Below are 26,273 nucleotides of genomic sequence, written 5' to 3'. Positions count from 1 at the left end.
TCCTTTATAGGATGAGAAGGGGGATTTAATGATAGGAAATGAGAAAATGACCGAGGCATTGAACAGGTATTTTGTGTCAGTCTTCACAGTGGAAGACACAAATAACATGCCAATAATTATTGGCAAGGAGGCTGTGGCAGGTGAGGACCTAGAAACGATCGTTATCACTAAGGAGGTAGTGTTGGCAACCTAATGGGGCTAAAGGTAGACAAGTCTCCTGGCCCTGATGGAATGCATCCCAGGGTACTAAAAGAGGTGGCGGGGGAAATAGCAAGTGCACTCGTAATTTACCAAAATTCGCTGGACTTTGGGGTGGTTCCGGCAGACAGGAAAATGGCAAATGTGACACCACTGTTTAAAAGAGGAGGTAGATAAAAGGCGGTACCATAGACCGGTTTGCTTAACTTCTGCAGTGGGTAAAATGCTTGAATCTATCATTAAGGAAGAAATAGTGAGACATCTGGATAGAAATTGTCCCATTGGGCAGACGCAGCGTGGATTCATAAAAGGCAGGTCATGTTTGATTAATTTAGTGGAATCCTTTGAGGACATTACGAGCGCAGTGGTCAACGGGGAACCGGTGGATGTGGTGTATCTGGAATTCCAGAAGGCATTCGACAAGGTGCCGCACAAAAGTCTGCTGCATAAGATAAAGGTGCACGCCATTACGGGTAATGTATTAGCATGGATAGAGGATTGGTTAACTGACAAAAAGCAAAGAGTGGGGATAAATAGAGTTTCAAAACAGGGAGGTTATGTTGCAGCTGCATAGAGTGCTGGTGAGGCCACACCTGGAGTACTGTGTACAGTTTTTGTCTCCTTACTTGAGAAAGGATGTACTGGCACTGGAGGGTGTGCGGAGGTGATTCACTAGGTTGATGCCAGAGTTGAGAGGATTGGCTTATAAGGAGAGACTGAGGAATATACTCATTGGAATTTAGAAGAATGGGGGGGATCTTATAGAAAGAAATAAAATTATGAAGGGAGTGGCAGCACGGTGGCGCAGTGGTTAGCATTGATGCGTCACGGCGCCGAGGTCCCAGATTCGATCGCAGCTCTGGGTCACTGTCCGTGTGGAGTTTGTATGTTCTCCCCGTGTTTGCTTGGGTTTCGTCCTTACAACCCAAAGATGTGCAGGCTAGGTGGATTGGCCACGCTAAATTGCCCCTTAATTGGAAAAACTGAATTGGGTACTCGAAATTTATTTTTTAAAAAAGAAAAGAAAAATATGAAGAGAATAGATAGGATAGAAGCAGGGAGGGTGTTTGCACTGGTGGGTGAAACTAGAACGAGAGAGCATACCCTCAAAATAAGGGGGAGCACATTTAGACTGAGTTGAGGAGGAATGTCTTCACCCAAAGGGTTGTGAATCTGTGAAATTCCCTGCCCAGTGAAACAGTTGAGGCTACCTCGTGAAATGTTTTTAAGGCAAAGGTAGATAGGGGCAGCACAGTGGCGCAATGGTTAGCACTGCTGCCTCACAGCGCTAAAGACCCGGGTTCGCTCCCGGCCCCAGGTCACTGTCCGTGTGGAATTTACACATTCTCCTCATGTCTGCAGGGGTAAGGGCAGCACGGTGGCGCAGTGGTTAGTGCTGCTGCCTCACAGCGCCGAGGTCCCAGGTTCGATCCTAGCTCTGGGTCACTGTCCGTGTGGAGTTTGCACATTCTCCATCTGTTTGCGTGGGTTTCGCCACCACAACCTGACACTGCCAAGGTACGTACCCAGGTGGTACTGCCAGCTAGCATGAGCACTGCCAGGTTGGCACTGCACTCATGTGATCGGGCCAGGGGTGCCATGTGTGGGTAGTGGGTGGTGTGGCAGGGGTCGGGACCCTCCCGGAGTGCGTTAAGGCGGGGGGCTGTCACGGGTCACTTCTGGGACTTTGGAGATCGGGATGCCATTTAAAAATGGAGTCCTGGGGTGCGATTCTCCCCTACCCGGCGGGGCAGGGGGGGTTCTGGCGTAATGGAGTGGCGGGAACCACTCCGGCGTCGGGCCGCCCCAAAGGTGCGGAAGTCTCTGCACCTTTAGGGACCAAGCCCTCACCTTGAGGGGCTAAGCCCGCGCCGGAGTGGTTTCCGCTGCGCCGGCTGGCGGGAAAGGCCTTTGGCACCACGCCAGCTGGCGCCGCAAGGTCTTCGCCAGGCGACGCATGCGCGGGAGCGTCAGCGGCTGCTGACGTCATCCCCGCGCATGCGCAGGGGAGAGCGTCTCTTCCACCTCCGCCATAGTGAAGACCATGGCGAAGGCGGAAGAAAAAGAGTGCCCCCATGGCACAGGCCCGCCCGCGGATCGGTGGGCCCCGATCGCAGGCCAAGCCACCGTGGGGGCACCCCCCCCCCGGGGCCAGATCGCCCCCCCCCCAGTACCCCGGAGCCTGCCCGTGCCGCCTTGTCCCGCCGTTCAAAAGGTGGTTTAATCCACGCTGGCGGGAGAGGGTTGACAGTGGCGGGACTTCGGTCCATTGCGGGCCGGAGAATCGCCGGGGGTGGGCCCGGCACGGTGCGATTCCTGCCCCCACCGACCGGCGCGGCGCGATTCCCGCCGAATCTCTGGTGGCGGAGAATTAGGGACACAGCGGGGGCGGGATTCACGCCAGCCCCCGCCGATTCTCTGACCCGGTGGGGTGGTCGGAGAATCGCGCCCCAGATCTCTCGCTACACTGGGGAGTTCGGCGAACAAACTCCCAATGTACAAAACGGGGCTATGTGTGGCCTCATTTGTGTGTTCCCTGCTGAGGCTCTGATGCACTATCAATTACCACAAAGACGAAAGTAGTGGAATAATCGAGCCTTTATTGAGCAAAGATGTTGTGCCTCCTGTAGCTGCTACCAGAATGGGAGCAACACCGGCGAGCACACACATTTCTACGCCTTCTACTGGGCGGAGCCAGCAGGCAGGGATTTACCCATGTACCTGTAGTATATGTGTCTTACCGTAATACATATACTACAACTAGTGGTGACTACCACAGGCCCTTATATAAAGCACCAGGAAACACACGGCTGAGCTCACTCGTTATGGGACCAATTAGTCCCAATTAGTTGAATAGAGCCCTGAATTGTCAGTGAGCAGGCATTGTTAAGTATATGCCGCTTGCTAAGCACTTTACTGATGATTGAGAGTAGACTAATAGGGCAATTGGCCGGGTTGGATTTGTCCTGCTTCTTGTGTACAGGATGTACCTGGGCAATTTTCCACATTGCCGGGCAGATGCCAGTGTAGTAGCTATCTTGGCTAGGGGTGCAGTGGTCCTGGAGCACAAGTTTATTGCCGCAATATTGTTAGGCCCCATAGCCTTTGAAGTATCCAGTGCCTTCAGCTGTTGATATCCTGTGGGGGATATTGAATCGGCTGACGACTTGTATCTGTGATGCTGGGAATCTCTGAAGGAGATCGAGGTGGATCATCCACTCAGCACTTCTGGCTGAAGGTTATTGCAAATGTTTCAGCCTTACCTTTTGCACTGAAATGCTGGGCTCCTCCAACATCGAGGATGGGGATATTTGTGGAGCCCCCACTTCCAGTGAGTCATTTTATTGTCCACCAAAATTCATTACGGGATGTGGCAGAACTGCAGAGCTTGGATCTGATCCATTTTTGTGAGATCTCTTAGCTCTGTCTCTCACTTGCTGCTTATGTTGTTTGACATGCAAGTAATCTTGAGTCTTGTGCTGTAGTTTCACCAGGTTGCCACTTCATTTTTTGGTGTGTTGTTCCTGGCATGCCATCCTGCACTCTTTATTGATGCCCTGCCTTGGTAATGGTAGAGTAGGGCATGTGCCGGGCCATGAGTTTACAGATTGTGGCCGAGTACAATTCTGCTGCTGTTGATGGCCCACAGCACCTCATGGATGGCCAGTCTTGAATTGCTAAATCTGTTCTGAATCTATCCCATTTAGCTTGGTGGAGGCTATCCTCAATGTGAACACAGGACTTTGCTCTCACAAGGACTCCTATCGATGCTGTCATGGACAGATGCATCTGCGGCAGGCAGATTGGTGAGGATGCGGTCCAGCATGTCTTTCCCTCATGTTGGTTCCCTCACCACCTGCAAAGGTTAAATAATGTCTAGCAAACAATGTCTGATGACCATTGAAGTCATCCAGGGTACATTGTGCCCATGTCACCCTCAACTTCCTCCAAGTGGTGTTCTTCGTCAGCTGATGGTGGCCGATACGTGGTAATCAGCGGGAGGTTTCCTTGCCCATGTTTGACCTGAAGCCATGAGACTTCATGTGGTCCGGGGTCGACATTGAGGACTCTCAAGGCCCCTGTGCCTCCCCCTCTACTGGGTCCGTCCTGCCAGTGGGACAGTGGTTGATGCCGTTTGGCCCATTCAGTTTCTTTTCATTGACTTTGTAGCAGTTTGATACAACTGACTGGCTTTCGAGGCCATTTCAGGGGGCATTGTTTGCTGTGGATTTGGGCATTAGTGAACCAGCTGGGTTTTTTAACGACATGGTTAGCATTCGACTTTTAATTCCAGAAATGTATTGGATTCAATTTCTACCCCCTGTCGTGGCGGGGTTTGAACCAGTGTCCCCAGAGTATTACCCTGGTCTCTGGATCACCAGTCTAGCGACAATGCCACTAGCAACCCCTTGTTTTTATGAGGGATTAAAGGAACTAAATGTTGAAAATGGGTCTTTATCAATGAGAATGTTTTGTTTTGAAATAATTAATTGATCAATAGCGACAACTTTATTTCACCTCCGCATGGGTACTAAGAGATGTCTAGGGTGGATCGGACCGGGTGAGCTGGCATGCTAAGTGTTAGAACAAAGGGTGGAAGCATGGGTTGGCACGGGGCTATAAAGGGCCATAGGGTGGGGGGCATAAATTGGCACAGAGGGTATGGGGGCCATGTGAGTGGGTGGGGTGCATGAGTTGTCATGGATGCAGCCGGGATGGGGAGTCTATGGGGTACTGAGGGCTGGAAGGCAGTTTTTTGTTTTGTTCATTCCTCGATTTCTTTGACAAAGTGCTGGAGCAGTGAGGCCAGCCTTCCAACCAGCTCACCTCCAAACTGTGTGCTGGAGCAGTGAGGCCAGCCTTCCAACCAGCTCACCTCCAAACTGTGTGCTGGAGCAGTGAGGCCAGCCTTCCAACCAGCTCACCTCCAAACTGTGTGCTGGAGCAGTGAGGCCAGCCTTCCAACCAGCTCACCTCCAAACTGTGTGCTGGAGCAGTGAGGCCAGCCTTCCAACCAGCTCACCTCCAAACTGCATCCAGGATCCTTCGCCGCAACTCCCATTTTCATCACACACCCCGTCCCGGCCAAAACCTGGAACTTCTGGGGCCCGCTTTCCAGTTCGGGTTTGTGGAGCCAGGAATTGTGCCGACTGCGCTCCCAACCTAGGAGCAAATATTCACGCCTAAGAAATATCTGCTCTGGTTAGCCATTCCAAATAGTCTTTCAGTCAGTTTTATTTCATAGTAACAGACGTCAGTTGGGAGATGGTGTTTTACGCTGTTTGTTGTACAATGTATAATTAAAATCATTAATTTGAGTTCATTACATTAGTGAAGTTTCTATTACTATATTGTGGGACTGAGGGCTTTAAAACTTAATGAATTATGCCTTGTCTCCAAACCCTCTTAAAAAGAGTTGAACTTTATATCAGCTACTTAAAATGATAATTGTCGTTAGGTAACGATGCTTCTTGTAGCAACAATGGCTTCAAGTAAATAACACAAATAAATAATACAAGTCTCCCAGCTCAGCCAGGAAAGCAGTTTCTGAGTGTTGCTGCTTCCACAAAAAAACTTTAATGCTTTGTTCCTGGCCAGGACCCAGGAATTATCTTTGAGCTCTTTAAAGCGCTTGTTTCTATGCTCTGTATACCAACAGGGAGAGAAAAGGCGCCAGTAATGTGCGGAAGAGCAGGGAGAGGCAGTAAGAGGGTGTGGAGAGCAGCAGGTGAGGAAAGTGCGAAAGACCACCAGGGTTCAGGGAGGTTCAAGAATGGGAGAGGTGGGAATGGTCTGAGTTCAATTGGCCTCTGGTACAGGGCACAATGGAAAACGGCACTGCATACCTCGGAAATGCAGATCGGAGCCATGGGGGCTCATGGTCGGAGGCTAATATTACAAAGAGGATGTGACTGAGACGTTTTGCAGGAAATGTGTGTAGCATGCAGGGCTTTCATTATAATAACGATTGATAATCCTGTTTCCATCCTTGCCCAGCTCCACATATCCGAATTTCCAGCAGGATATTCTGGATTGCAAACTCTGGCCAATCCCATAGAGTTATTTCCTTCTCTCCAAACCAAGAATGAGGAGTACAATCCAATCAGAAGCTCATCCTGTTCTGACCCAGCTGGATTAGCCAACAAACCAGGAACCAAAGCAGCAAATTCCCCTTTTTAAAAACATTTAGAATACCCAATTCCTTTTTTTTTCCAATTAAGGAGCAATTTAGCATGGCCAATCCACCTACCCTGTACATCTTTGGGTTGTGGGGGAGGGAAGAATGTGCAAATTCCCGGATCGAACCCGGGATCTCTGCGCCGTGAGGCAGCAGTGCTAAACACTGCGCCACCTTGCCGCCCCAACAATTTCCCTGGTTTTTGCCATTTATTTCTATGAGACCAAGTCTGTGATAATACTTGGTGATCCTTCCCACCCCAATTAGATCAGTATTCAATTTGAGGAGTATATCTGGGTTTGTTGCCATGCCAATCGAGCAATCCCACTCATCTGTTCCTGAGAGGCCCAGTGGGATGTGCGCATGCCAACAGGCCCCATTCTAGGTGTATTGAAGGTCCCCTGAAGGAAAAAGATAGAGTCTTAGAGGTTGACAGCATGAAAACAGGCCCTTCGGCCCAACTTGTCCATGCTGCCCAGTTTTTAACCACTAAGCTAGTCCCAATTTCCTGCATTTGGCCCATATCCCTCTATACCCATCAATCCAGATGATCAATCCAGAGGGATACATCAAGTGAGCCCTCTTTTCCATGGTGAGCATTTAAAAAAAAAAATTAGGACCTCTTTTCTTTGAAGTTGAACTTGGTCTCGTGTGCTCACTGTTGAACAGCAGGGTGTCACTCAGACACCCATTCTAAGGAAGCTCAAGTCCCTGCTGCTCTGCAACAGGCATGTTCTCACACCTTGGATATTATAATAGCTTCATCACCCCGGGATTTGGGACAGTCTCGGCGCACTAAGGCAGCAGGTGGAAGTGCCATCTTTTCTCATTCCTGCCCCCTCAAAAGGGCCTGCAATTTTGTTCGCTGGAAAATGTTCTCAGAATTTCATCCCCAATGTTAGTATTAAAGATTCCCAGCTCAGTTACTGTATGGCCAGATGTAGTGAAGAGTGGCTTATGTTTTGGGTTTCTTCCTGAGTTCTGAATGTCCCTTTATTGTCTACTGTATATTTCCACTATCCCATTTCCTATTTCCAGCGATGATAGTTTTTCTTTCGGTCATAGAAATATCAAGCTTTGTTTAAAATGAGGAAATAACCTATGGATTGAAAGTTTTGGGTGAGGAAAAAATTACGACACGTCAAGATTTAACTTTTGGAATGATATTGACAGTCATTACCGGAAAATAGAGCATTCTGAAAGCTGCTTTTGTTTTACTTTAACACTATGCAAACCTTGTCCTTAATCCTAGAGTAACAGTATGCTTGGGTAGATTGCAAGTTGATCATGTAGAGATGCTCCTTTATCCATTATTGGATCTGAAATGGAGGAGGCTTAGGAATTATCTGACTTCTTAGTTAGTGTGCAAATCATCTAAAAAGCTAAGTTCAGATGGGTCACAGTGACGAGATAAGTGTTAAAATGGTGACTGCATTTAACTAATCAGCTTTATTTCTTTCCACAAATTGACTTTTCATGGAACTATTTAGTCAGATTTGTTTAACATTGAAGATAGTGCATTTTCCACCTGTTAGCTGAGAAATTATCAGCTATTGGGGCATGGAGTCCCAGTTACAAACACAGAATGATTTGAACTGAGTGGCACTTGCTTCCATAATGGCAACTTTTCATAAGAAGAAAATATCCTGCCTGATATTGGAGTTCATGTCCTCAACAGAGGAATTAAGGAACAGTTAAAAACAAATTGTTTTAATACAGCAACTTGCATTTGTTGAACCTATGCCTGTAATTTAGCAAAAGTTACCAGGGTTCTTCACAGGAGCATTATCGAACTGGATTTGGCACGCAAGGTGATTTTCAGGCAGATGGTCAAAAGGCCAAAGAGGTCAATTTTAAGGAACATCTTGGAGGCTAGAGAAGTGGAGATGCTTAGGGAGGGAATTGCAAAGGCCTTGGGAGCTGAAGGTACAGCTTGGTGGAGTGGAAAAATCAAGTGCTCAGATATGTGGAGCACCGCTATCTCAGAGGGCTGGTGGAGCTTACAGAGCTCGGGATGGGGAAGGATTTAGAGGGCTTTTGAAATTGAAGTCTGCTGCAACTGGGTTGTAAATTGGCGAACACGGGTGATTGGTGAAATGGGACTTTCTGCGAGTTAGGATGTGGGCAGCAGAGTTTTGAATGAGTTCAAATTTATGGAGTGTAGTTGAAGGGAGCCTGGCTAGGAGTGAATCATAGGGCACGATCTTCCGACAAGGGAACAAAATCACCGAGCGAGCGCGTTTAGCCGTGTGTTTCCTGACACTGGCAGTGCCGAAATCAGCACTGGCAGGGACTGATTTAGCACAGTGGGCTAAATAGCTGGCTTGCAATGCCAGCAGTGCGGGTTCAATTCCCGTACCAGCCTCCCCGAACAGGTGCCGGAACGTGGCGACTAGGGGATTTTCACGGTAACTTAATTGAAGCCTACTTGTGAAAATAAGCAATTATTATGGCTATTCAACGCGATTCGCTTTGAATAACAGCCTGAACGGGGAACCTGAGGCCGCACATGGCCCCATTTTTTACAATAGCGAGAGATCGCGACATCATTTAAAAATTCTCTCCGAGACCCACATCTTGGTAGTGCCTCCCTGGCAGTGCCCCTGCCAGCACCACCTGGACACCTTGTCAGTGCCCGGCTGGCACTCAGCTGGCACTGCCAGGCTGGCATTGCCAGGATACCCAGGTGGCACCAGAAGTACCAGGTCACCACCCTGCCCAAAGGACATGTAGCTGGGGGCTCCGATCCCCTTGGAGACCCCCATCTGGTTCCCGTTTGTGGGGACCAGTGTCAAACAGCGCTCACCCGAGGTCCCCGAGGCGAAGGCTTTGAATCCCAAAGCCTCGGGTACCTTGGGAATCTGCACATTAGAGTAAGGCTTACTGCCTCGCTCTCGTATGCAGACATGCTGAAAAAAAAGTGATCCCACCCATTGTGGACAGGATTCACCTTTCAACGTCTCGCGAGATTAAGTTAAATCATGCAAGACATTGCGAGCCGGGTAGATCCCAGGAGCGTGGTCTCCCGGCTTTCAACGGCAATGCTGCGCCGCGCTGCTTTTCTAGCACAGCGTAGCTGGAGGACCGCATCCATAGAATCCCGACAGTGCAGAAGGAGGCCACTTGGCCCATCGAGTCTGCACCGACCCTCTGAAAGAGCACCCCACCTAGGGTCAGGGCCCCACCGTAACCCAGTAAACCCACCTAACGTTTGGACACCAAGGGGCAATTTAGCATGGCCAATCCACCTAACCTGCACATCTTTGTACTGCGAGAGGAAACTGGAGCACCCAGATGAAACCCGTGCAGACACGGGGAGAAAGTGCAAACTCCACACAGTCACCCCAGGCTGGAATTGAACCCGGGTCCCTGGAGTTGTGAGGCAGCAGTGCTAACCGCTCTGCCACTGTGCCGCCCACTAGTGCATTGAAGCAGTCAAGTCTAAAGATAACAAAGGCATAGTTGAAGGTTTCAGCCATCAGTGAGCTGAGGCAGGGGCAGAGTCAGGTGGTGTTACGGAGGTGGAAGAAAGAAATGTGAGTGATTGACGCATATGTGGTGAGAAGATCATCTCTGGCTCAAATACGACACCAAGGTTGCAAGACTGTTCAGTCTCTGACTGTTGCCAGGGAGCCGGTTGGAGTTGGTATCCAGGGAATGGATTTTGTGCCAGGAACTGAAGACAATGGCATCAGTTTTCGATACTTAGTTGGAAGAGTGTTTACCCCGTCAACTACAGGATGTCAGTCAAGCAAATTAGTGACAATGGAAGAATTGAGAGATGTGGTAACAGGCAAGGTAGAGATTTGTGTTTACAGAGACATGTGGAACAGCCTGTGTTTTTGGATGATGTTGTTGAGGTGCAGCAGGTAAATGAGAAATGGGAGGGCACCAAAGTTTGTTGCTTGTAATGCACCTCCAGCGGTGCAGAAACAGGAAGAGAAACTTTGTGCCATCCATCCAATACCGTTTCTTGCTTTGGATAAGACGCAAAATCAGGGTTCCATTTTCCACTCGGAGACAGTTCAGATCCCATAGCACTGTTTGAAGAAGAATACATAGTTGAATTTTCTATGGTGGCCAGGACAATATTTATCCCACCAATGTCATCATGAAAAAATGCATTATCTGCTCATTAATTTAATTGCTGATTACCAACATGCGGACAACCCCAAAAAGAATCTCAGCCAATAATTTGTGAATACTATCTTTGGGTTGCAATGTTCTTGCTTTCACAGTATTGCAATAAAAGTTCTTCACTTGACTCGTTTTGGACAGCGAGTGTGCTACTGTACCCATACAAGCCAGGATTATCCCATGTTCAATTTCTGATTTGTGCTAAGCTGGGTGTAATGTCTCACCCAAAAGATGGCATTCTGGTGCAGTACTTGAGTGCTGTATTGTCAGCGGTGTTGTCTTACGGATGAGGCGTTTAGCCAAAGCCCCACCTGTCTTGTCAAGTCGATATAAAAGACCCCATGGTGCTATTTTGAACTAGAGTAGCGGAGTTATCCCCAGTGTCCTGGACCATATTTATCCCTCATCTTATTACATCGCTGTTTATGGAGTTTGCTGTGTGTAAATTTGCTATTGTGTTTTCCTCACAACAGCAAATACACTTCAAAAGCATTTTATTGGCTTAAAAGGTACTTTAGGACATAGTGATCATGAAAGATGCTATATAAGTGCAAACCTTTTTTTCTTTTTATTATAAAAGCATTAAGTTACTCTGCATTTAATAAACAAAGAAGTATTGCTGCATTTTCAGTGTTGCTGAATAAGATCCATACTATTTCCGTCTCTTAGGAACATAACCTGTTAACGAGCATGGAATTTTGCTGCACACCTTGGGCTGGATTCTCCGCAGCCCCGCACCGAAATCACGTTTGGCATGGGGGCGGAGAATCGAAGTTCCCGACCAAATTGTGCCTGCCGCTACTCTCACGATTCTCTGGGCCCCGCAGAATTGCTCGTCCATGAATGGCTGGGGGGCCATTGCCAGAGGCCCTCCCAGCGATACTCCGCTCCCGACTGGCCGAGTTCCCAATGTCATGGAACTAATGTGGTATGGCTGGTTGGGACTCTCGCACGGCGGCTGCGGTTTCAGTCCGCGGCCGCCCTGGTTGGGGGGTGGGCGGGGGATCGGGCACCGGGGGGGGTGGGGGCCTTATGGGCGGGGAGGGGCAGCGATCGGGCTGGTCGGATGCAGCAGCATGCGGCCGACCAGGGAGGCCTACATTGTCCTTGTTGGTCCGCGGTCCGAGTCCGCCATGGCGCTCGGCGAGGCCGCCGCTGTGCGCATGCGCAGACTCGGAACCGGAATTGCGGGGGCCCATATCCGCAACCAAAGCTGCAAGCTTCACGATGGGTCCCACCTAGCGCCCTGCAGGTAAGTGAATTGCCTTTTATCTTTTTGCAGGAAACTGAGGGGTGCAACACCAGCGTTTTTACGCCTGCGTGGGGACATAGCTCCATTTTGGGAGAATCCAGCCCTTTTTCTTTATATTGTCGTTCACAGGATTATCGATGGTTAAAAGCAAAGAAGCTCAATTTAACAAAGGGATTCAGAAGACCACAAAAGTCATGCGAGTGAAGTTCAAATAGTTTAATACGTTGTCTAAAAAGTGAGATCAAACTATACCATTTTACTTTTTAAGTTTACAAATTGTGTAGTATTGTAATAATTTGAAAAACAATTCAAAGTTCAGTTACATAATGTGGTCACATTGACTCGTGAGTCTACATTAATGACCTTGGGCGGACCGTACCGGCGCCAAAGAGTGGCGTGAACCACTCCGCCGTTGGGCCGCCCGGAAGCCGGCGCTGGAGTGATTGGCGCCATGCCAACTGGCGCCAAAGGGCCTCCACCGGCCGGCGTGAGTTGCCGCATGTGCAGGAGCGCCAGCGTGTTCCCAGAACCACTGCTGTGATTCCTGCGCACGCGCAGGGTGTTTCTTCTCCGCGCCGGCCATGGCGGAGCTTTACACAGGCCGGCGCGGAGGGAAAGAGTGCCCTCACGGCACTGGTCCACCCGCAGATCGGTGGGCCCTGATCGCAGGCCAGGCCACCATGGGCAACCCCCTGGGGCCGGATCCCCCGCTCCCTCCCTTCCCCCCCCCCCCCCCCCCCCCCCTCCCGAGGACTCCACAGGCCGCCCTCAGAACCAGGTCCCATCAGTACAAACCTTGTGTAACTCACACCGGCGGGACTTGCCGAAAACGGGCGGCCGCTCTGCCCATCGGGGACTGGAGAATCGCCGGGGGGGGGGGGGCCCACTGCCAACGGCCCCTGACCGGCACGATCCCCGCCCCCGCCGAAAAAACGGCGCTGGAGAATTTGGCAGTCGGAGCGGCGGGGCGAGATTCACAGCACCCACCCCCCCCCCCCCCCCGGCGATTTTCCGACCCGGCAGTGGGTCGGAGAATCCCGCCCCTTATGTTCCAGGTTCTAAAGCAAAATGGTGAGGAAATTAAGATTCCGATTTATGTTTTAATCCAGCATCAAATACGTAAATAGAAGGAAAAACCGATACTGTTGTTTGATGTTCTAATCTGTGTTGGTGAAGATGCAGTTAAACAATCGTGCCGCCGATTTTCTCATCTACAATGTGTGACCAGGTTCAATCTCCATCCTTGGGGGAATACTTTAATGTTTTATAATGCTTTGGTGAGGAGGGGTAATCTGCCCTTGTCACTAAAACTGAGAGCACAGGAGAATTTCTAAGATTTTGTAAAACTTTGTAAAATTTGAGTGGTCAAATTCTGTTCTGTAACAAAACTTTCCAAAAACCTAACCTGTCCTTATGCATAGCCAAAGTTTTAAACTTATTCCAACAAGCCCCTGATCGTGACATTTTGTTTTAATACTTCATTTCTTACTCGTATCCAAAAATATTTCCAACTCTTAGTCATTTGTTATGCACGCAATTCAGACTAAATCCTGGAAATTTTTTTCTGATGATTATTAAAGTTTGTTTCAAAATGTCAGCACTAAATATAAAACGGCATAAATAATTAAATAAAGGTTATGATTTGTTTGTGTTTCAGCTGCTTTCCACATCAAAGCTTTAAATTTGTTTATTGTTTCTGAAAGGAAAAACAGAGGAAAATGTTTTTTAAGTGTTGTGTGATTCATCTGACCAGCAACTTGCAGTAGCTGATGAGATGACTTTTTGCTGAATATTCATTTACTTATTTATTTTGCTTTGAGGTCATTGGTAATTTTTTTTGGCAAGAAATGGTTGACTTGGCTTTTTGGACCCCTTCATTCCATGTTTTTTTTTTAGATACCAATAAAGTTGTATGAGTGAAGGTCAGGTACCACAAATGTGGGGCTTTATGTTAGACACCTGCCTGAATCAATGATTTATGATATGCGAAGTTGAGCTTTCTCTTTGTTTCCTGTTCGTGAGACAATTAATATAATTAAAATTAGTACTTTTTCCCTCAAATAAAACTAAGCTTTAAACTAACTTTGCCAATTCAGTGAGTGGTCTAGACGTGCAAAGTGCTGTGGTAAATGCTGGTTAGGCGCAACAGAATTATTCGGTGAGTTTTTCCCCCCCCTTTATAGCTAGGTAATGATTTCATGTTGATGTTGTATAGCAGCTAATCACATTTTCTCTTATTTTGTTTTAGGCATCTGGCCTTCAGAAGAGGTTTTGGCTTATTACTGCATAAAGCACAGAGACAAATTTAGGTATGTGTGAGGATTTGTCTACTGGCTTTGTTGTTCTCCATTTATTTAGTGCTAATTTATCACAATTACATATTAACCAAGCTAGTTCCAGGTGAATGGTACCTTTTGCAGTTGGGCTTTGCGGAATTGCCTGGAGGTACCAGATTACTGTATATGTCGCCTGCTTAGTGAAATATGTGAAAGATTTTTGATTTTCAGTCAAATGTTTTGGTTTCAGATTTAAAAAAATTTTTTTGGAATATAAAGTGAAGCCGCAATTGATAAACCTTCATTGTGAAGGTCAGAAGAAGAGAGGCAATGACAGGATTCACCGACGTACCATATAATGTGAAAAGAGATTCGCTGAAACTATCCATCAAATATTGTTCAAATAAAACCTCAACGCCACTTCTGTTTTCTTTTCTATTTTACTGTAATATTTTAATGAAAATATTTACTTATTTTTACTTTATTACTTTGGAAAGGAAATTTACATCAGATGATCCAGTGTTGTCACTAAGTATTTACAGCTCGTCAGATCTGATCTTATAGAGTTGAGAGTGTGCAAGACCTCATACATTTTAAATGCAGTTTCTCTTTGGGTTTGACTTGACAGCTGAATAATCTCACCTTAGACATTTTCTCTCTTTCACAATTGAACCGATTCCAATTAAAAGGTAATACTTTAAACAAATAAATGATAGTAGGGGACTGTCAGACAATTACTGAAATAGAAGATATTTTTGTGGTTTCCTTAAAATAATGTGAGCTCCGTATTTGTTGGGGTAAGATGAAGGCAGACCGCTTTTTTAATGGTTCCCATTTTAAAAAGGAAGCGAAAGTAATGCCAGTTATTGGCTCCAACATCAGGCAGTAATATTCACTGATGAGATTTGGCAAAATGCTTGCAACAACTCTGTACATCTGCCCACTTTTGCATGCTGTTGATCTTTTCATGAAACAAAGTGATAGGTCCTTTAAATGCATTAGATATGGTTGATTTTCGTGGTGTTACTTGTGCTTTCATTATTGTCTTATTGTAGTATTTTTCTCATTGTCAGTACTCGCATTAAAGAAACAGCTATTCGTAAAAGAATTATAGCTCCTCCAAAGGGGCAAATGAGAAGTGCACTTCCCAGTGTGGAATGAGCCATGCAGATTATGAAGGTCCCTGCTTTTATCCCTGGAAGGTGCTGAGTTAGACGGCAGCAGTTGGCAGCCAATGCCACTGGCTAAAGAAGGGGGCAAAAATCAGAAGGGCTTCCGATCCTGATTAGTCTCTGGAGACCTCTGCTGGACTGTGCAATTGAACAATGTATGGCTGGTGAAGACAGAATCAGGATCAGCTAATGAAGCCTTGTGTGGCAAGGATTAGGCACACGTAATAGCAAATTTTGTGAGGTACCTCAAGAAGTGTTGGTACCTTTGACATGTTAACCCACCATTAATGAGTGCCCGTAGGGGAGAAGAAGTGAAAATGAGGAAGGGCATCTTTTTATGTATCTGTTCAGTTAAAATTCTATAAGTATTTAAATATTTATGTTGGTTTCAGCAGTGTAGTCTAATGATATGATCTAAGAAATAGATGGGATCAATTAGTGAGTGCAAAGATGTGATGTATTTGCATTGGTATTCATCATTTACCCTGGACACTGCAGTGACCCTAGTTTCAGCTGAGTATGTTAATCCAAGTCACTAGCATGGTTGATATCTGTAAGACCTCCTAACTAGCTTTTCCAGATGATGACTATTCACAGCGGAACATAAAGGTGCTCATTGAATGAACAGAAATGAAAAGATATTTGTTATAATTTTTCAGACTTCTAAAGACGTGCGAAGTGGCCCTGTGCTGCGATCTCCCTTTAAATATGCTGAACCACTGAATCTATTTGCCTTGCCTTTCTTCTATTACAGTAGTTACTGAGTTGAACAAGTATTTGGCTGAAGGAAACATTCAAACTCTTTCTGCCTCTCTTTTGTTTAGCCTTTCCTCAGTGATTCACTGTGCCATCACAGGAGGCATAATCAAGACACAGAGCCTCTCTGGAAAAAAAGGAACCTTTTCAGAATTGCAGCACAGCAGTGTTAGTGTTGCAGTGAACACTAATGAGAACCCCCACTGCTTAGCATGCCACACAATTATTTTTTATATAATTATTTTTAAAAAGCAAGCTACATGTGGTGGTCCAGTGAAGCAGCAAGACTTCTGCCTTTCATATCTTTGTAACTTCCTGCTTGTTGATGTGTTTCGGTCGATGTTGAATTGCGCTGTAATGCATATGCCTCCAAAATCATGTTGCCTAATTTACGTTGGGTTTTGTAATTTCCTTTTTCTTTAAATGTTGTTTCTCTGCAGAGGCCTTGCAGTTTGTGAACTGGGAGGTGGAATGACATGCTTGGCTGGGCTCATGGTAGGTCTTCTCAATTATCTTCTATTCCCTACCACCGCGCAACCCCCCCCCCCCCCCCATTCAGGAGTGAATAAAGAAAGGAGGGGGGAAAGTGTTTGGTTTGGCTGCCTCCGACTGTTCGGTCACAGGGACTGTCATCTGCATCGGTTGCGGTCAAGCTGTACAGTCTTGAGAGACCCTCTAGATTGACTTGCTTTCGTATCATATTGATTTTGATGGTTGCTTTAGATGAGCAGAAGCATTTCATCCGGGTGCACTCAATATCCCATGTTGTGACATTGCAGGCCCCAAGAAAAGCTACTTTCATTGCCACCGTCAAACATTTCAGTTGACAGTCCATTTTCCCAAATACATGAAAAGCGTCAACAAAAAAAAAATCACAGTTGGAGCACTATGATATAGTTGTTAATGTTTGGTTGTATTATTATATCAACAAACATGATCCAGACTTCCAGTAATTAGATTCTTTTAACTTAGATTGACCATTCAGGAGCTGTCACCCCTGCATTCTTTAAATTCTGAGTCATGTATTGAGCAGATATTATGTACCATTGCAGTGCAGCAGAGACAAGTTTTTATTTCTCTCCAAATAAAAAGCATATTGTTGCACTGATTGACATTTGACAAACCTGTCGTACTCTTATATAATGTGTCTAGGTTACTCACAAATGCGCGAGCATGTCAGCTACACACACACACACAAAAAAATTACCCTTACAAAGCCATCTGCTTCCAATGCAAAGTTATGTGAAGGGCATCAGGCGGGCAGACAGAGGCAGGCTGAAAGGCAGAGTGACAGCCTAGTATGATGGCTGTACTAGATAAACAGAAGGCTGCAAATGAAAGCCTCTCAGAATACCATCATCCACTGTCACAATCCAATTACCGAACAGAATGATAGCAAGATAGAGGCTCCCGCAAATGGAATGATAAAAGTATTGACTGATTTGATTGAATGATTAAAATAATGCAGACATAAAATGAAAAAAGATTGAAGATTGTTACTAAGAAATAGGTGAAGAAGCATGATACTGAAGGCTTGTCACTTCTGTCTTCACTTCCACACAAGACAAGCATATTTGCTCATCGTTCGATGCTATTTTCTTTCTGCAGGTTGCTATTTCTGCAGATGTCAAAGAACTTCTATTAACTGATGGGAATGAAAAAGCCATCAAAAGTATCCTTCCTCATGCAATCTCATCTCAAAAACTCAGAAGTTCTTTTTCAAATGTAAGAAGAATTTTTGATTTGGTAGTCACGAGTGTTGTACTACATTTGTTTTCAATCGAATAGAATCAACAAGAAAAAAACCTGATGAATTTCTAGAAATAACTCCTGAAACTAGAAGGAAAATCCACAAATCTTGGAAATACCAATATCACACCAAAAGACTGCACCTATCTTTCCCGCACAGATGTTACTGCATCTGCATTTCCCATCATTTTCTGTTCTTATTCCAGGTATAAAGGTTGATTGTTGTTCATCAAGATAAGAGCAAACCAGAATTCATCTTGCATTCATTAAGCCCTGCTGTGGATGCCTTTGAAAATGAGGTAGACTGAAGTAGCTTACAATTAAGTACCTGATCAAACAAAAAAACAAGTGCTCAATTCATCTCTGTGCTCCAGAAACTTTATATAAAATCAGTATTATGTGGAATTTCCTGGGAAAGGTGTAAAAAAAAATCTAACCTAAATTCTCCCTCTTCCAGCTCCCTCAGCCCTGTTTCTCAGTCCATGATCTGTGACCTTTGACCCTGGCTTCCTCAGCATTTCCTTCCCCAGTCCACCAACAGTAAAATCTTCAGCATGATTCTCTCCCTGCAGCACCACCTCAAAATTAATACTTAATACTTAATTCTGACTTAATCTTGGAATCTTTTCAAGCATGCCCCTGATTATCCACTCTGGGTCTTCCACTGCTTCTTGTCATCTGATTCTGTCCCATAAAGTTCCTTTTGGGATTTTACATTAAAGATGCTATTACGATTATCCACTTAATCATAGCAAGATGGTCATGCTTCAATGGAAACACTGCAAGGGGTCAAGGTGCCGGGGGTGGCGGTGGTGAGGTGGGAGCCAACACCCAATCGGATGTTTGAGGCCCAAAATATGGTTCGCAAATGTGTGGCTCACCTGGACAGAACACAACTGCCTTACACACAGATTTCTCTCCAGCATAGCCAAGCTCAGAATTGTATTCATAAATGTAGCAAGTTTCAACCAAATGAAAAGGAACTATTCAGATTTCTGAATATGAATAAAACGTATTTAGGGTGATCTAAACTTTGGATAATGAGGGACTGTGTCCCTCAGCGTAATGAGAAACAGCATGGTTTATTTAATTGTGTTGGTGGATCAAAATGAAGTTTTCTAACTTGCAACTACTAAAAGTATATTTTTTTCAAAATAATATACTTTTCTCACTGCTTGTTGAAAATAAGAGGAAATCAAATCAGCAAAAAGTGTCTTTGGAATGGGAGAAAGAAATTACTGAATTTCTAAGGGAATTTTTATTCTTTTGCTGGAAATGACACTTTGGGTCCCTCTGAAAGGCATTTCTATTTCACATGGGAGAAACTAAATGCCTGTGATGATAGTATTATAATTCTTTACAGTGGTTATTCTAAGAATACAGAAGTATTCTAAAGGACAACTTCCCTCCCACGTCCAACAACCAAACAGCTATGCTGTGCAGATTCTTGTTACTCTGACAATTAAGTACCATTCATAAAAAAAGGGGAACCGTGTTTTCTTTGGTTGCTTTCTTCCCTCTCCCGCAAAATTAGGAATATTTAACTTCTTGATTAGGTGTACTGACTAGCTACCGATTGCATGTCTTTGCTGTGTGATTGTGAAGGTAACATTCTTTTGAAGATCATGCATTGATCATTCCTGGCCATTAATAATAACTGATTCGTTGTAGAAGAAAATTACAACTGTTACCCGTGTTTAATGATCTCTCTCCTGGAGCTTAAATAAGTTGATAAACCACGACGATTCAAATTTTACATGGTACATTGACCCCAGAAAATGTGGGCCTAGAAGCATTGGAGTGATTTGGAAAAGGTCATTTTGGAAGGAGCAGCACCCTTCAGGCTAATGGTCATCACCATTGCTTATTCCTCTTCCCCACCACCTCTGACTGACCTTTCACATAAAGAGGCAATCCACCATTTGCTCATTTACCTGCACGTCAGCATCAAAGCACACCATTTATTGGCAAGTCATATTTGTTACAAGGAATGTGTTGGCATTGCATTCATGAGCTGTAATAACTTCCATTCCTCCAGTGCACAGATAATCACTGACCAACACCAAAAGATCATGCAGGAAATGCTTGCTTTCTGGGCAGTAGACTGGGAGATTGGCTGCTGGGAGACTAAGGCTGCAACCTGCAACCCCAGGCTCTTGACATTATTTTGGTCACCGTGAATACCAGCTGGGGGAAGATACGAATTGGATGCTTTCAGCATGATCATTTTTGAACATCTGAGGTACAACTTGTAGCCGCTGCACACATCCCACTGTGTGGAGTGTATTACAATGCCGCATTGCCAGGTTCAGATAAACTTGATATTTGAAGAGGCATTTGCTATAGTACAAAGAAAATCTTGCAACGGTATCATGGTTATAAAGGTTTTCACAAAGAGAGAGACGGTGGCTGAGGGAAATATGGTTCAGTAAGGACAAACATGGCTGATTCTGTAATTGCCAGTGAGGGCTTGACAGGTGAACTAAAAGGAGACATTGTTGGAACCACTCAGCAAGTCTGATAGCATTGATGAAGAGAGAAAAAGTTAATGGGTGGAATTTTCCATTTATGAGACTAAGTGGGTGGTTTCTGTGGCACCCACCCCGCTGCTTGGAATGGTGGGTACTCTCATCTGAGTCTGTGTTTGGAAGCTCATTACTTATGCACAGACGAGTATCGAGCTGAATCATCTGTAGGCCGTGATCTGATTCAGCCGTTCCGCCGTCAGCTAGCAGCGTTGAAGGTCCATATTTAAACGTCAGTTGAACACTCACTCTCCAGCTCACATATGGTCAGAAAGCCATTACAGATGTCTTCCGTGCACAAGAAGAAGGCTACACCCCACATCAGCCATGACATTCTTCAGGCCTTGATCAGAGGGTGCATGGGGATGTACTCTATTCCAGGGACAGATCCAGGATGCACACCAACTATGAGGGTAGCACAGTGGGTAGCACTGTTGCTTCACAGCTCCAAGGTCTCAGGTTCGATTCCCGGCTTGGGTCACTGTCCCCCTATACGCGCTTGCCACCATCAGCTCCTCCTGCTACCTTGAATCCCACAAACTCGAGGCTCCCGTGTCTGCGTGGATTTCCTCCGGGCGCTCTGGTTTCCTCCCACAAAGTCCCGAAAGACGTGCTATTAGGTGAATTGGACATTCTGAATTCTCCCTCTGTGTATCCGAACAGGCGACGGAATGTGGCGACTAGGGGCTTTTCACAGTAACTTCATTGCAGTGTTAATGTTAGCCTACTTGTGACACCGGTAAAGATTATTATTATAATACATGCACCTCGGTGGGGCATAGCTCTAGATTAGGCGTGGTGTCATTTTCTAGAGACGACCCCACTAGAACTGCAAAAGGCTGCTGGAGAACAGCCACCCGCTGTCTGAGTCAGTAGGTGAGTCTCTGTAAGCGTCCTTCCAACTCATAGTAGGTGGTCAGCATGAGGCAGGGGAACATCATTCCAGCTGTGTTTGAAACCCTCAGTGAGGACGGTAGCTGATGTCATCAAAGGCACGAGAGCAAACAACTGCAGACTACCTGCACGCCTGCTGTGGATGTCAGGGCAGCACCTAGGAGGGATGGAAGGCCTTGAGAAATCAAACAATTTGGTCCAGAACTTGTTGCATTGGTGAACACAATAATTGTAACTAATTGAACATTTGCAAATTTATTCACTTTCACACAAATTGTCTACTATTTTCTTCCAGCACCCCTCTAAAGGCTTTGCGGTGCTGTTTGCTTTCAATTTGAGAACTATGGCAGTGGTTATATTTTTTAATGAGGTACCCCACCATTTCCCCTCCCCCAGTCACCCATGTCCTTTCCACCATTGACCCCCATGGCATCACCTTCAACTTCCCCACTGTCACCCTCCAGACCAAACCGTTATTATTCCAGGATGTCCAAATGAACGTGCATGTTCCCTTTCTGACAGAGCAGAGCATTCACATTAACCCTCTCCGACCTCCTCCTTCCCATCCCTCCCACCACATGCTCCTGTGTATCTCTGTGTCCTGACTAGCAACCCTCGTCACCCAATATCATCAAACTCCCAACTGACCAGCTCCCTCTACTCCCTGTTACCTTAACCATCCCCTCCTATCACACCCACCCTTAGTTGGCCCCCCAGTAGCCACCAGTTACCTCCACCTCCCCACTCCCTGTGAGCATGTTCGCCTGAAATCCACCCACCCTTCAGACCTAGACACGACACCACCGCGCCCCCATCCCCGCTCGCCACCATCAGCTCCTCCTACTACCTTGAATCCCACAAACCCGAGAGGCTCCCATCGCCCCTAAAAGAATTCTTGAGTCCACAGCAAAGTCCCTGGATGATGGTCCAAAGCCTCAGCAAAGTCCCTGCAATTACAAAGTCTCAGCAAAGTTGAAGCTGCAATGTGTAGACCTCCCAACTTCTGAGGACTGCTGGGCGGAGGTGCATTTGGCTGACGCTCCACCCACCATGTCATGCATGTGTTCCTCCAGGGTCCAGAAGCTGTATGCCTCCATCATCTTCCTCTCATCGAATGTCCATGGGCTGAACATGAGGATCTGGGCATCGCTGGCTAGGCCAGTATTTGTTCCCCATCCCGAATTGCCTTTGAGAAGATGGTGGTGGGCCACCTCCTTGAACCACTGCAATCCGTGTGGTGTAGGTACACCCATGGCGCTGTTACAGAGGGAGTTCCAGGATTTTGATCCAGCGACAGTGAAAGAACAACAATATAATTCCAAGCTGGAATGATGTGTGGTTTGATGGGGAACTTGCAGCTGGTGTTGTTCCCATGCATCTGCTGTCCTTGTCCTTCTAGTGGCAGTGGTCACAGGTTTGGGAGGTGCTATCGAAGGAGCCTTGGTGAGTTGCTGCAGTGTACCTTGTAGCTGGTACACACTGCTGCTACTGTGTGTCAGTGGTGGAATGAGTGAGTGTTTAAGATGGTGTTTGGGATGCCAATCAAGCAGGCTGGATCATATTGAACATCTTGAGTGTTGTTCGTGTCGCATTCTCACCTCTTGACTTAGAAGGTTGAGCGTTCAAACCCTTCTTTGGTCAGATAATCTAGGCTACGCATCCGTCCAATACTGAGGGAGTTTGCTCATTGTCTTGGGAGAGATGTGAAACTGAAGCCCAGATGGTATGGTTAGGTCGCTGTAAAAGATCCTTTGGCTCTATTTAAGCAGCAGTTTCTTCTGGTGCCCTAGCCAACATTCACCCCTCAATCAAACTTTTAAAAATTACCTGCTTATTCTTTTATGTGCTGAGTGTGAGATCTTGCTGTGTATAAGTGGACATTAAGTGACATCATGAGGACATGATGAGGTGCTGTAATAATTCCAATACGTGTTGTGTTATCCTTTACTTTGCCCAGTTGTCCAGCTGTGCTGGAGATATCTATTCCTCTTGCTAGGAGGTAAGTTACAGTTCCACAGGTGCCTGCACCTCCAGTATATCACCCATGTGACCATTTTTCTTGCGCAAGTCTGGATGTCAGGTGACTGCAGTTATGTGGGTAATATCACTGCCAGGGACTGGTGTTGTTCTCACCCAACATCAGTCACCCACTTCTTCCAGCAGGCCCATTGGGTAGTGATCAACTGCAGACTCCCTCCCTACCAGGATGTGTGAGGTCAGTGCAGCATCCCAGCTGAGATCAGCCGATTTGACAACGGTCAGGAATGGAACCTGCAACTTTAAGTCCAGATGGCAAGCTTTTTACCCACTTGCCATTGCCATTCATCATTTTGGAAGAAAAAACAGATTGAAAAGCTAAAGGATTATAATTAATTATAGATAATAACTATACCAGTTTTTGCTATTTAGGTGATAGAAAATTATTGTTGATCCCTGGCCCATTGATTTTATGTCCTAACCAGTTCAACACGAAAAAGCCTGAGGGGACTCTTAAAAAAGAAAAACCTTGGCTGCTGCTGCAGAATCTCTGTCCATTATAATTTCCTCAGCTTTTTCCACCTTGTTAATGCACTGTAGGGCTAATCGTTATGCATTTTGTCAGTTTAAGCAATGAGACGGATTAAACATGTAGTGTGCGAGAGGTCAAAATAAAAAAAGAATGCACTGTTTACAAGGAGTCTCTTTTATATATGCACTCTAATTCCACTATATATGTGCAATCCAACTCCATTAATGTGTAGAGAGATTTGGCTGTATCTATAATTCATTTTTTTAGTTTATAAAAACGTCTCATCCAAGGACGCTCCTGTTTGTTAATTCAATAGGTTGCCTCACACCTTCTCAATGCAAAGCACTGCTTGATCCTTAGTAATACCTCTGCGAAAATACTGGCACGTGCCCAAGACAATTTATAAGGGGAAAATAAGACATTTTTGAACGGCCTTCTGTGGAAACACACATGGGTTTACAGCACTATCTGCTCGTGCTAAAGAGATGGTTTATGGATTGAGAAGGTGATATTTGCTTTCAAATCTGATCCCAGATTTGATTTTGGTGTGTGTGTGTATGAGTTGGTTAACCTCGGTCAGAGTGATTGTAGGAGCACTGCAATTCACCTGAGGAAGGGGGAAAAGCAGCCAGGGAGTGTATTTCAATGGAGAGGATTTACCTTTACTGTGATACATTCCTCTCTTCTGCAACAGCAAAAATACTTAATAATGCATACTGTCAAGCCCCACACATGGAAAATGGCCCCTTGGAGAAAGCTATAGGACTACAGGGAGCCCCGGAACCATATCCCAACAAGAATCATTACTATCCAGAAAAGCTGTGAGCAAATTGACTATTTCCTCTTCTTTTAAAGCTAAAATAAGCCAGTTTGACTGTCCATTTCTGATGCAAAATAAATGTTGTTGCCACTTACCAGTGCTTATCTGACACTAAGAGCTAGATGAATTGAAATGTCGTCGACCTAAATGCCAGAAAAACTGAAGCCATTCATTGCAGATCTTGCAAATACCTTCACTTATCTCAACTCCATAAACTTCCTAGGCTAAACATAGGGACACAGAACCTCAGTACGTTGCCATCCCAAAGTTTAGCTTCCTTCCCACCACAACTAAAAGAATCAGAGAATGATTACAGCACGGAACGAGGCCATGCTGCTCTCTGCAAGAATAATTTAACGAGTCCCATTCACTAACATTTTTCCCAGAGCCCTGAAAATTGTTTCCCTTCAAGTACTTATCCAATTGCCATTTGAAAGCCACAATTGAGTCTGCCTTCATTGCCGTTTCAGGTAGCCCATTTGATTTAACTGCCTGCTGCATAAAGTTTTTCCTTATGCCACCATTGATTCTTTTGTCGATCACAAATCTGTGGCCATTAGTTCTTGACCCATTCACCAATGGGAACAGTTTCTCCCTATCTGCTCTGTATAGACTCTTCATGATTCTGAACGCTTCTATTGAGCCCTCTGTCAACTTTCTCTGCTGTACGGAGAATATCCCCAGCTTTTCCATTCTGTCCACGTAACTGAGTTTCCTCTTCCCTGGAACTATTATCGTAAAGCCTTCAAATCGTCCGGAAAGATGGGTGTCCAGAATTGGACACAATACTCCAGTTAAAGTCGAAATAGTGTATTACAAATGCTCATAATAACTTCCTTGCTTTTATTTTCCCGTCCTGCGTTTAGAAAGTCCAGGGTCCCCTGGATGCCTTAATAATCACTTTCTCAACCTGCCCTGCCACCTTCAATAATTTGCACATATAACCCCAAGTCCCTCTGTTCTTGCATTTCCTTGAGTATTTTATCCTTTATATTGCCTCTCTCCATTATTCCTACTAAAATGCATCACTCAGCACTTCTCTGCGTTAAATTTCATCCTTCATGTGTCAGCCCATTCTATCAGCCTGGGTCCTCTTGAATTCCATCACCATCTTCCTCACAGTTCACTACACTTCCAAATTTTGCATCATCTATAAATTTTGAAATTGTGCCCTATACACCCAGATCCAAGTGATTAATACAATCAAGAAAAACAATAGCCCTAGTACCAGCATTTGGAGAACACCACTGTATACCTTCCTCCAAGTTGGAAAAGAGTAATTCACACGGCGGCGACATGGTGGCACAGTGGTTAACACTGCTGCCTCATCGGATGGCACGTGGCACAGTGGTTAGCACTACAGCCTACAGCGCTGAGGACCCGGGTTCGAATCCCGGCCCTGGGTCACTGTTCATATGGAGTTTGCACATTCTCCCCGTGTCTGAGTGGGTTTCACCACCACAACCCAAAGATGTACAAGTTAGGTGGATTGGCCACACTAAATTGCCCCTTAATTGGAGAAGAAAATAATTGGGTATCTAAATTTATATTTAAAAAAACACTGCTGCCTCACAGCGCCAGGGACCCGGGTTCAGATCCGACGACGTTGGGTGACCGTGTGGAGTTTGCACTTTCGCCCCATGTCTGCGTGGGTTTCCTCTGGCTGCAGCAGTTTGCTCGCACAGTCCAAAGATGTGCAGGTTAGGTGGGGTTATGGTGTTACAGGGATAGGGCAGGAGAGTGGGCCTAGTAGGATGCTCTTACAGAGGGTTGGTGCAGACCCGATGGGCCGAATGACCTCCTTCTG

General features: G+C 45.8%; 1 protein-coding gene across 2 annotated transcripts in view; it reads left to right on the top strand.

The window, feature by feature from the left end:
* Window positions 1-26,273, top strand: part of camkmt (calmodulin-lysine N-methyltransferase) — a 432,111-nt gene that overhangs the window by 327,476 nt on the left and 78,362 nt on the right. For both annotated transcript variants that reach the window (XM_072510908.1, XM_072510901.1), the window contains exons 4-6: window positions 14,014-14,074; window positions 16,410-16,464; window positions 17,578-17,641. In XM_072510908.1, coding sequence (XP_072367009.1) covers window positions 14,014-14,074; window positions 16,410-16,464; window positions 17,578-17,641 — 180 coding nt within the window. The remainder of the gene's footprint in view (window positions 1-14,013; window positions 14,075-16,409; window positions 16,465-17,577; window positions 17,642-26,273) is intronic.

The sequence above is a fragment of the Scyliorhinus torazame genome, chromosome 1 (assembly GCF_047496885.1).
Source record: "Scyliorhinus torazame isolate Kashiwa2021f chromosome 1, sScyTor2.1, whole genome shotgun sequence".
In the NCBI taxonomy this organism is placed as follows: domain Eukaryota; kingdom Metazoa; phylum Chordata; class Chondrichthyes; order Carcharhiniformes; family Scyliorhinidae; genus Scyliorhinus; species Scyliorhinus torazame.
This window is presented reverse-complemented; position numbering and strand designations above follow the sequence as displayed.